Genomic DNA, 12211 nt, shown 5'->3' with positions numbered 1-12211 from the left:
ATGGCTGGGTAGAGAATGGAAGGAGGTCGTAGCTGCACTGTCCCATTCTCAAATGTCCTTAACTGCTAAATTATGTTAATTTTTTTTGATCTGTAGGCTGAACATATTACAAGACAATTCTATTTTCCTCTTGTATTGTCACTTATGTCTATTATAATTAAAATCACTAAGAACACATCAGATGTATAGGAAGCAGTGGGTGATGAGAGGCAGGATAGGTCTCTTGAACCCCTATAACATTTTGAAATTTTTTTTTAATTGAAGTGGGAGCAGCAGGCTTTGTAATTCCTAGAACACTTTCTCCGAGGACAAGCAGGCTGCTTGTTCTCACTGATGGGTGACGTCCACGGCAGCCCCTCCAATCGGAAACTTCACTAGCAAAGTCCTTTGCTAGCCCTCGCGCGCCCGCGCGCACCGCGCATGCGCGGCCGTCTTCCCGCCCGAAACCGGCTCGAGCCGGCCAGTCTTCTTTTGTCCGCACTCGGTACGGTCGTGTTTTCGCCGTGTCGAGCCCCGGAAAGTCGACCTCGCGCGTCCAATTTGTTGGAACGTGTTTTTTTCCTTCGGGAAAGCTTTGTCCTAGTCGGGAAGTGCTCCGGAAACCCCTCGCCGGGTTTCGTGTAAATCCTCCCCGTACTTCTAGCTTTTTTGCCCCGGTAAGTTTTCTTTCGTCGTCGGGGTAGGCCTCTTTTCGGCCTCGGTCGAGATTTTTTTCTCCCTCTAAATTTTGGTGCTCCAAATTTCGCCATTTCGGCTTTTGATTTCGCCGGCGTGATTTTTCCGCCCATGACATCGAAGCCTTCCAGCGGCTTCAAGAAGTGCACCCAGTGCGCCCGGGTTATCTCGCTCACTGATCGACACTCGTCGTGTCTTCAGTGTCTGGGGGCCGAGCACCGCCCTCAGAACTGTAGTCTGTGTTCCCTGCTTCAAAGGCGGACTCAGGTAGCGAGACTAGCCCAGTGGAACGTGTTGTTCTCGGGCTCTTCGTCGGCACCGGGATCTTCGAGTGCATCGACGTCGTCAGCGTCCAGACCATCTTCCTCGGCCGCCCCTGCATCGAGTGCATCGAGGCATCGGGCCTCTGCATCGGCTCCGAGACATCGGATAGCTGCATCGACGTCGGTGGTACCAGGACCTCGTCTGCTGATGTCGTCGGACGGTGGTGCATCGGGTGGAGTGCAGGTGAGGGCTGTCCATTCCCCTGCTGGTGGCGGTGAGCCCTCGGGTGGGTCTCCTCCTACCCTGAGGGCTCCTGCGGTACAGCCCCCCCGAGATCGACCTTCTTCAGTCTCGGCCCCGAGGAAGCGACGGATGGATTCGACGTCCTCCTCGTCGGTGCCGGGGAGCTCCGGTGACATGCTTCGGAAGAAATCGAAGAAGCATCGACACCGGTCTCCTCCCCGTGTCGGCACCGAGAGCTCTGGGTCGCCGAGGGATTCGGCACCCAGCAGGCATCGGCACCGAGAGGACCGCTCACCCTCTGTTCAGGAGGTGTCGATGCGCTCCGCTCTGGACAGCCCGGAACAGCCTCCACGCCCGGAACAGGTTCTGACGTCGACGCCTGCATCGACCTCTCAGCCTTTCTCCGCAGCCACTCTAAACGAGAGCCTCCGGGCCGTTCTCCCAGAGATTCTGGGAGAGCTGTTGCGCCCTACCCCTCCGGTACCGGCGGTGCTTGCGCCTCCGGTACCGTCGAGCGTGGCGCCGGCTGGCCCATCGCCCAGGTTGAGGTCCCCGACGTCGGTACCGCGTGCGGTGCCGACCGCGGCCACCTCCCAGGAAGGCTCCCCGACTACGTCGGCGGAGGGAGCTTCGCCGATGCGGGCCAGGGAGTCTACCTCTCGACGCCCCCATCGTGGACGTGGCTCCACAGAGTCGAGCAGGGCGAGGTTGCAGACACAGGTCCGTGAACTTGTGTCTGACACCGAGGGTGAGGCCTCGTGGGAGGAAGAGGAAGATCCCAGATATTTCTCTGACGAGGAGTCTGAGGGTCTTCCGTCTGATCCCACTCCCTCTCCTGAGAGACAGCTTTCTCCTCCCGAGAGTCTGTCTTTTGCCTCCTTTGTCCGGGAGATGTCTACGGCCATCCCCTTCCCGGTGGTTGTGGAGGACGAGCCCAGGGCTGAAATGTTTGAGCTCCTGGACTATCCTTCTCCACCTAAGGAAGCGTCCACTGTTCCCTTGCACCATGTCCTGAAAAAGACATTGCTTGCGAACTGGACCAAGCCATTAAGTAATCCCCACATCCCCAAGAAGATCGAGTCCCAGTACCGGATCCATGGGGACCCAGAGCTGATGCGCACGCAGTTGCCTCATGATTCTGGAGTTGTGGATCTGGCCCTAAAGAAGGCTAAGAGTTCTAGGGAACATGCTTCGGCGCCCCCGGGCAAAGACGCTAGAACCTTAGACTCCTTTGGGAGGAAGGCCTACCATTCCTCTATGCTCGTGTCCAAGATCCAGTCTTACCAGCTCTACACGAGCATCCACATGCGGAACAATGTGCGGCAGTTGGCGGGCTTGGTTGATGCTCTTCCCCCCGAGCAAGCCAAACCTTTTCAGGAGGTGGTCAGGCAGCTGAAGGCGTGCAGAAAATTCCTGGCCAGAGGAGTTTATGACACTTTTGATGTTGCGTCCAGGGCCGCTGCTCAAGGTGTGGTGATGCGCAGACTCTCATGGCTGCGTGCCGCCGACATGGAGAATAGACTCCAGCAGCGGATTGCGGACTCGCCTTGCCGTGCGGACAACATTTTTGGCGAAAAAGTCGAACAGGTGGTAGAGTCTCTCCACCAGCGGGACACCGCATTCGACAAGTTCGCCCGCCGGCAGCCTTCAGCTTCTACCTCTACAGGTAGACGATTTTTCGGGGGAAGGAAGACTGTTCCCTATACTTCTGGCAAGCGTAGGTACAATCCTCCTTCCCGACAGCCTGTGGCCCAGGCTAAGCCCCAGCGCGCTCGCTCTCGTCAGCAGCGTGCGCCTCAGCAAGGCCCCGCGGCTCCCCAGCAAAAGCAAGGGACGAGCTTTTGACTGGCTCCAGCAGAGCATAGCCGACATCCAAGTGTCCGTGCCGGGCGACCTGCCAGTCGGGGGGAGGTTGAAAGCTTTTCACCAAAGGTGGCCTCTCATAACCTCCGACCAGTGGGTTCTGCAAATAGTCCGGCAGGGATACACCCTCAATTTGGCCTTAAAACCTCCAAATTGTCCACCGGGAGCTCAGTCTTACAGCTTCCAGCACAAGAAGGTACTTGCAGAGGAACTCTCCGCCCTTCTCAGCGCCAATGCGGTCGAGCCCGTGCCATCCGGGCAAGAAGGGCTGGGATTCTATTCCAGGTACTTCCTTGTGGAAAAGAAAACAGGGGGGATGCGTCCCATCCTAGACCTAAGGGCCCTGAACAAATATCTCGTAAAAGAAAAGTTCAGGATGCTTTCCCTGGGCACCCTTCTCCCCATGATTCAGCAAAACGATTGGCTATGCTCTCTGGACTTGAAGGATGCCTACACACACATCCCGATACTGCCAGCTCACAGACAGTATCTGCGATTTCAGCTGGGCACACGCCACTTCCAGTACTGTGTGCTACCCTTTGGGCTCGCCTCTGCGCCCAGGGTGTTCACAAAGTGCCTAGCTGTGGTAGCAGCGGCGCTTCGCAGGCTGGGGGTGCACGTGTTCCCATATCTCGACGATTGGCTGGTGAAGAACACATCCGAGGCAGGAGCCCTGCAGTCCATGCAGATGACTATTCGCCTCCTGGAGCTACTGGGGTTTGTGATAAATTACCCAAAGTCCCATCTTCTCCCAGTGCAGAAACTCGAATTCATCGGAGCCCTGCTGGATTCTCGGACGGCTCGCGCCTATCTCCCAGAGGCGAGAGCCAACAACTTGTTGTCCCTCGTCTCGCGGGTGCGAGCGTCCCAGCAGATCACAGCTCGGCAGATGTTGAGATTGCTGGGCCACATGGCCTCCACAGTTCATGTGACTCCCATGGCCCGCCTTCACATGAGATCTGCTCAATGGACCCTAGCCTCCCAGTGGTATCAGGCCGCTGGGGGTCTAGAGGACGTGATCCACCTGTCCACGAGTTTTCTCGAATCCCTGTATTGGTGGACGATTTGCTCCAATTTGACTCTGGGACGTCCCTTCCAAATTCCTCAGCCACAAAAAGTGCTGACCACGGATGCGTCTCTCCTGGGATGGGGAGCTCATGTCGATGGGCTCCACACCCAAGGAAGGTGGTCCCTCCAAGAAAGCGATCTACAGATCAATCTTCTGGAGTTGCGAGCGATCTGGAACGCTCTGAAGGCTTTCAGAGATCGGCTGTCCCACCAAATTATCCAAATTCAGACAGACAACCAGGTTGCCATGTACTATGTCAACAAGCAGGGGGGCACCGGATCTCGCCCCCTGTGTCAGGAAGCCGTCAGCATGTGGCTCTGGGCTCGCCGTCAAGGCATGGTGCTCCAAGCCACATATCTGGCAGGCGTAAACAACAGTCTGGCCGACAGGTTGAGCAGGATTATGCAACCTCACGAGTGGTCGCTCAATTCCCGTGTAGTGCGACAGATCTTCCAGGCGTGGGGCACCCCCCTGGTGGATCTCTTCGCATCTCAAGTGAACCACAAGGTCCCTCAGTTCTGTTCCAGGCTTCAGGCCCACGGCAGACTGGCGTCGGATGCCTTCCTCCTGGATTGGGGGGAGGGCCTCCTGTATGCTTATCCTCCCATCCCTCTGGTGGGGAAGACTTTGTTGAAACTCAAGCAAGACCGAGGCACCATGATTCTGATTGCTCCTTTTTGGCCGCGTCAGATCTGGTTCCCCCTTCTTCTGGAGTTATCCTCCGAAGAACCGTGGAGATTGGAGTGTTTTCCGACCCTCATCCCGCAGGACGAAGGGGCTCTTCTGCATCCCAACCTCCAGTCCCTGGCTCTCACGGCCTGGATGTTGAGGGCGTAGACTTTGCCTCTTTGGGTCTGCCAGAGGGTGTCTCCCGCATCTTGCTTGCTTCCAGGAAAGACTCCACCAAGAGAAGTTACTTCTTTCATTGGAGGAGGTTTGCCGTCTGGTGTGACAGCAAGGCCCTAGATCCTCGCTCTTGTCCTACACAGACCCTGCTTGAATACCTTCTGCACTTGTCTGAGTCTGGTCTGAAGACCAACTCCGTAAGAGTTCACCTTAGTGCAATCAGTGCATACCATTACCAAGTGGAAGGTAAGCCGATCTCAGGACAGCCTTTAGTTGTTCGCTTTATGAGAGGTTTGCTTTTGTCAAAGCCCCCTGTCAAGCCTCCTACAGTGTCATGGGATCTCAATGTCGTTCTCACCCAGCTGATGAAACCTCCTTTTGAGCCACTGGATTCATGCCATCCGAAGTACTTGACCTGGAAGGTCATTTTCTTGGTGGCAGTTACTTCGGCTCGTAGAGTCAGTGAGCTTCAGGCCCTGGTAGCCCAGGCCCCTTACACTAAATTTCATCACAACAGAGTAGTCCTCCGCACTCACCCTAAGTTCCTGCCAAAGGTCGTGTCGGAGTTCCATCTGAACCAGTCAATTGTCTTGCCAACATTCTTTCCCCGTCCTCATTCCTGCCCTGCTGAACGTCAGCTGCACACATTGGACTGCAAGAGAGCATTGGCCTTCTACCTGGAGCGGACACAGCCCCACAGACAGTCCGCCCAATTGTTTGTTTCTTTTGATCCCAATAGGAGGGGAGTGGCTGTAGGGAAACGCACCATATCCAATTGGCTAGCAGATTGCATTTCCTTCACTTACGCCCAGGCGGGGCTGGCTCTTGAGGGTCATGTCACGGCTCATAATGTTAGAGCCATGGCTGCGTCGGTAGCCCACTTGAAGTCAGCCTCCATTGAAGAAATTTGCAAAGCTGCGACGTGGGCTTCTGTCCACACATTCACATCCCATTACTGCCTGCAGCAGGATACCCGACGCGACAGTCGGTTCGGGCAGTCAGTTCTTCAGAACCTGTTTGGGCTTTAGGATCCAACTCCACCCCCCGAGGGCCCTGTTTGTTCTGTTCCAGGCTACACTCCCAGTTAGTTGGTAAATTTTTTAGGTCAATCTCTGTTATGTCCTCGCCGTTGCGAGGCCCAATTGACCATGGTTGTTGTTTTGAGTGAGCCTGGGGGCTAGGGATACCCCATCAGTGAGAACAAGCAGCCTGCTTGTCCTCGGAGAAAGCGAATGCTACATACCTGTAGAAGGTATTCTCCGAGGACAGCAGGCTGATTGTTCTCACCAACCCGCCCGCCTCCCCTTTGGAGTTGTTTCTTCCCTTGAAGTGTATTGTCTTGCTACATACTGGACTGGCCGGCTCGAGCCGGTTTCGGGCGGGAAGACGGCCGCGCATGCGCGGTGCGCGCGGGCGCGCGAGGGCTAGCAAAGGACTTTGCTAGTGAAGTTTCCGATTGGAGGGGCTGCCGTGGACGTCACCCATCAGTGAGAACAATCAGCCTGCTGTCCTCGGAGAATACCTTCTACAGGTATGTAGCATTCGCTTTATCTGATGTCTCAAACAAGGGAAAGGACATTAGTTTCTGATGGTTTGAATATAATCTCTTCAAATAAAACTTCTCTTTTGGCATTTCCCATTACTTTTTTTAAATTACCTGTCGCTCCTTCACCTATGTATTTAATGTCATAATGATTCCACTGCTTCTCATTGCCATATTCTTGCAAATGCTGAGTAAGACATTTGTTCTGCTTTTGTGGAGCCAGGAGGCTGGAAACTAATTGACCTCAGTTGTTTCTGTTTTTTTTTTTTTGTTTTTTTTTTAGACCTTGTGGATCATCATAAAATGTGGCTAGCAAAATATGGGTAATCTGAAGCCGTTTGAAATTGATGGACTGATGTCTTATTTATACCTTACTATGTAACTAGATTGCACTTGGCTTGAATAGAAGCCCCTTAAAATTCTTTGGGTTTTTATGGATTGCTCCCACTATTGCTATATTGCAATGGTTGAGTTCTTGGATAATTCATTGAAGGGAATCTGCGGCTGCTAGGGTGATGATCATGTTCATTTGTTAAATAGCACGGCAAATCAGTAAAATATGCCTAAGCAGTTTACAGTAAAGAGTTGCACGTGGATAGAAATGTCACCCATCCCCAATAGAATCTAGCTCATACCTGCTAAGATCTGTTCCATCCCCACAATTAATTTGCATCCCCACCTGTACCTGTAGTAGTCATATGAACATAAGAGTAGCCATACTGGGTCAGACCAATGGTCCATCTAGCCCAGTATCCTGTTTCCAACAGTGGCCAAGCCAGGTCACAAGTACCTGGCAGAAACCCAAATCATGGCAACATTCCATGCTACAAATCCCAGGGCAAGCAGTTGCTTCCGCATGTCGGTCTCAATAGCAGACTATGTTCTTTTCCTTAAGGAACTTGTCCAAATCTTTATTTAAACCCAGATATGCTAACTGCCATTACCACATCTTCTGGCACGGAGTTCCAGAGCTTAACTATTTGTTGAGTGAAAAAATATTTCCTCCTATTTGTTTTAAATGTATTCCTTGAGTGTCCCCTATTCTTTGTACTTTTGGAATAAGTAAAAAATCAATTTACTTCTACTTGTTCTATACCACTTAGGATTTTGTAGACCTCAATCACATCTCCCCTCATCCATCTCTTTTCCAAGCTGAAGAGCCCCTAACCTTTTTAGCCTTTCCTCATACGAGAGGAGTTCCATCCCCTTTATCATTTTGGTTGCTCTTCTTTGAGCCTTTTCTAATGCCGCTATATCTTTTTTGAGATACGGCGACCAGAACTGAACAAATACTCAAGGTGCGGTCGCACCACGGAGAGATACAGAGGCATTAAAGTATTTTCGGTCTTATTCACCATCCCTTTCCTAATAATTCCTAGCATCCTGTTTGCTTTTTTTGTCTGCCACCGCACACTGAGCAGATTTCAGCATATTATCTACAACGACACCTAGATCTTTTTCTTGAGTGCTGACCCCCAAAGAGGACCCTAGAGGTAACTGTGATTCGAAATATTCTTTCCAATGTGTATCACCTTGCCTTTGTCCACATTAAATTTCATCTGCCATTTGGATGCCCAGTCTTCCAATTTCCTAAGGTCTTCCTGCAATATTTTACAGTCCGCATGTGTTTTAACAGTCTTGAATAGTTTTGTGTCATCTGCAAATTTAATCACCTCACTTGTCGTTCCGATTTCCATGTCATTTTTAAATATTTTAAATAGCATCAGTCCCAGTACTGATCCCTGCGGCATTCCACTGTTCACCCTCCTCCATTGAGAGAAATAGCCATTTAACCCTACCCTCTGTGTTCTGTGCAATAACCAATTCTTAATCTACAACAGAACATTTCCTCCTATCCCATGACTCTCTGATTTTCTCAGGAGTCTCTCATGAGGAATTTTGTCAAAAGCTTTCTGAAAATCTAGATACACTACATCAACTGGCTCGCCTTTATCCACATTTATTCACGCCTTCAAAGAAAAGAAGCAAAATGGTGAAACAAGACTTCCCATGGCTAAATCCATGCTGACTCTGTCCCATTAAACCACGTTTGTCTATTTTTTTTAATGTTTTTTTATTGTTGTTACATTTGTACCCCGCGCTTAGGCTCAATGTGGCTTACATATTATATACAGGTACTTATTTGTACCTGGGGCAATGGAGGGTTAAGTGACTTGCCCAGAGTCACAAGGAGCTGCCTGTGCCTGAAGTGGGAATTGAACTCAGTTCCCCAGGACCAAAGTCCACCACCCTAACCACTAGGCCACTCCTCCGTAATTGTATTCTTTATAATAGTTTCCACTATTTTGCCCGGCACTGAAGTCAGGCTTACCGGTCTGTAATTTCCCGGATCACCCCTGGAACCCTTTTAAAAGAAATTGGCATCACATTGGCCACCCTCCAGTCTTCAGGTACTACGGACGATTTAATTGACAGGTTACATATTACTAACGGCAGTTCAGCAATTTCATGCTTGAGTTCTTTGAGTACCCTTGGATGTATGCCTTAAGGTCCAGGTGAATTACTACTCTTTAATTTGTCAATTTGGCTCAGTACATTTTCTAGGTTTACCAAGATTTCTTTTAGTTCCTCTGCATCATTAGCCTTGAAAACCATATTATTTACTTGCTTGCAGCCCTCTGTTTTCTCCCAAGCCCAACGGCATCCCGTGGTTTTTTTTAGATGGCATTCATTATTCAACCAATACATGGTTCCAGCTGCCTGTCTGGGCATTCCAAGCCTCATTCTGGCATTCCACCTGCCTCTGTGCGTACATTATAAGCCTCATTCTGGTGCCACCAGAGATTTTGACTACAACCCGTGGGTATCCCACAGCAACTTCTTCCATCCTGCGGAACCTGCAGGATTCCCACAATCCCCATTCCTGTGTAGCTCCCTCTAGTTTACAGTAGTATGCAAAACAGAGGAGGGTGCGAACTAGGACAGACAAAAAGAGCTTAATAAAGGCAAGGGATGGTAACAGTTCAGTAGTACATCAAGGGGAGAACAGGGGAAAAAAAAACCGATGAAGGATCACACTGCTGACAAAAAAATGGGCTCAGGTTTATTGAGAGGACCCAAATCAAATGAGAGGGAAATCCTGAATAAAACGAGAGGCTTGAAGAGAATTTGTGAACCTCTAAAAGGAAGGTTCAGATCTACTAGATAGCAGATCATCATTCCAGAGGGTTGGAGCAACAACAGTGAAACAGAAACTCTTAATGTAATCCAGAATTGTGATGTCAGTATATAGCTCATGCCTTCTGGACAAGGGAGGAACAGCCATTGTTGACGGAGAAAGCGAATGACTGTATTTTCTTAGCTTTTCTGGTTTATCTAATTCACATCTTCTGATCACACAAAAAAAATGTATATGTGTGTACCAGAACTCATCTAGTGATATGAAACCTTAAATGGGTATGTGGAGTCTAGGACTGTTTATTTTGCATGCTAAATTTATAGTCCACTTAATTATCAAACTACTCTAGATGAGGAACAGTGTAGCAGTGAGGTGCACCTGCTGGTTTTAGCATTGCAGTAGTAGGTGGTGCTGCAGGACATGAGTGAGGTGCATTGGTAGAGCTGTTTGTGTAGGTTTTGGCAGGTAGTGCTGTAGGATAGGACTGTAGGGCCTGTGCACTTAAGCTACTCAGCAGAAGTGAGGTGTGGTGGCTGAATGTTGTGGGTCTTTTTGCTTATTGTGAGAATAGTGTGAATAGCAATTGGATCTTGAGCTTCTCAAGAGTGAAGTAAACTGATAAATTCAGCTTAATGTATCATACATTTCCTTGTCATCAGCAGCAGATGAATCCATTATGAATGGGTTGTGTCCACCTACCAGCAGGGGGAGATAGAGAACATTGAAAACCATAGTGCCTCTAGGATGGCTAGCTCCATCTGCCTCTCAGTATTTCTCTATCTCCCAGCAGGGTTGTACACAGCTTGTTCAGCTCCTTCAAGTTTCTGCCTGGGGTGGCTCCTGTGCTTTTGCCAGTTGTAGCAGGGGTGTTGTGGCTAAGTGGAGCCCACTTTAAAGGCACATAGGTTCGCCCTTTCCCTGCCTTACCCTCCCCCCCGGGTGGATGCAGGCATATAGGTTCGCCCTTTCCCACCCCACCTGTGTGGATTCAGGCATATAGGTTTGCCCTTTCCCTGCCTTTCCCACCCTCTTCTGTCTCCGGAGTGCCTCTGTAGCTGTTTGCCTCCAACTTTCCTTACAGTCTTTTTGGTGGCCATTACATCGGTGAGACGGGTGTCTGAGCTCCAGGCACCGTCCTTTCGAGACCCATTTCTGCAATCCTCAGCGTCTGGAGTTACGGTACGTACAGTGCCTTCCTGCCTGCCTAAGGTGGTTTCAGCGTTTCACCTAAACCAGCCTATTTATCTGCCCTCCTTTTCTAGGGAGGAGTTTCCGGAACCTTTTGGGCAGTTGCACCTTCTGGATGTGCGCAGGGCTCTGTTGGCAGTATCTGCAGATGTCAAATGCTTTCAGGACCTCTGATCACCTTTTTGTATTGTTGTCAGGTCCTTGCAGAGGGTCTCCAGCGTCTAAAGCCACTATAGCCAGTTGGCTTAAGGAAGCCATTTTTTCTGCATATCTGCTATCTGGCCGGCCTTCGCCTGACGCCTTTAAGGCACTTTCCACAAGAGCGATTTCTTCCTCTTGGGGTGAGACGGGAGCACTCTCTCTTCAAGAGATATGTAGTGCAGCTACTTGGGCTTCTAAGCTCTCTTTTGCCCATCATTACAGGCTGGATGTGGCTGCCAGGAGGGACGTGCTTTTTGGAGCACAAGTGCTTGTGCGTGGTGTGGCTTGTTCTCGCCCTATCTAGGGATTGCTTTGATACATCCCATTCATAATGGATTCATCTGCTGCTGATGACAAGGAAGGGAAAATTAGGTTCTTACCTTGGTAATTTTCTTTCCTTTAGTCACAGCAGATGAATCCATGATCCCTCCCTGATTGACTCTGTTTTGTGTTCAGTTTTTCCTGCAGACATGTTCCCTCATCGGGAGAAGTTGGAAACAGTCTTCAGGATTTCTGTTCTACTACAGGAGGTTCAGTTTGTCCCTCCTTTGTGTTATTGCTCCTGTTCTGGGGCGTTCGTTCGCTGTGAGGAAAGTTCATGTTATGCTACTTTGCAGTTTAACACTGCTTTGGAAGCTTCAAAATACTGAGAGGCAGTTGGAGCTAGCTGTCCTAGAGGCACTATGGTTTTCAGTGTTCTCTATCTCCCCCTGCTGGTAGGTGGACACAACCCATTCGTAATGGATTCATCTGTGTGACTAAAGGAAAGAAAATTACCAAGGTAAGAACCTAATTTTCCCTTCTCTATGTTTTCTTAGGCAGCATCTGTTCCAGTTTATCCTGGATTCTCCTCCAATGTCTCCTTGGACGCCAAACAGCACTCATTCACCTGTCAGAATGCACGCTGCTAAATCAATGGCTTACCTTGGGCTGAAACATGAGAAGAAATTTATGGACAGTTTCTTGGTAAAAACAAGCACCCTAACACCCAAAAGCCTGCTGGAAATTACCAATAAGGAAACAAAAGAGGAAGAGGACAAGATGGAGGACTACAGCTATTCTGCAGAAGCATGTGGTGCCATGTGTGACCGGATGGCAACTGGGCCAGCTTCAAGCCCAGATAAACCCTCCACGTCTACCATGAAAGATGTCAGAAAAGGTTAGGCTGCTTTGAGTTCAT

General features: G+C 50.1%; 1 protein-coding gene across 5 annotated transcripts in view; it reads left to right on the top strand.

Moving 5' to 3' along the window:
* Positions 1 to 12211, top strand: part of RAD18 (RAD18 E3 ubiquitin protein ligase) — a 185732-nt gene that overhangs the window by 41835 nt on the left and 131686 nt on the right. For all 5 annotated transcript variants that reach the window (XM_030207274.1, XM_030207273.1, XM_030207275.1 and 2 more), the window contains exon 5: positions 11850 to 12190. In XM_030207274.1, the coding sequence (XP_030063134.1) occupies positions 11850 to 12190 (341 nt within the window). The remainder of the gene's footprint in view (positions 1 to 11849; positions 12191 to 12211) is intronic.

Source organism: Microcaecilia unicolor, chromosome 6 (genome assembly GCF_901765095.1).
Source record: "Microcaecilia unicolor chromosome 6, aMicUni1.1, whole genome shotgun sequence".
NCBI lineage: Eukaryota > Metazoa > Chordata > Amphibia > Gymnophiona > Siphonopidae > Microcaecilia > Microcaecilia unicolor.
Note: the sequence above shows the minus strand (reverse complement) of the source record. Positions and strands in the feature narration are given on the sequence as shown.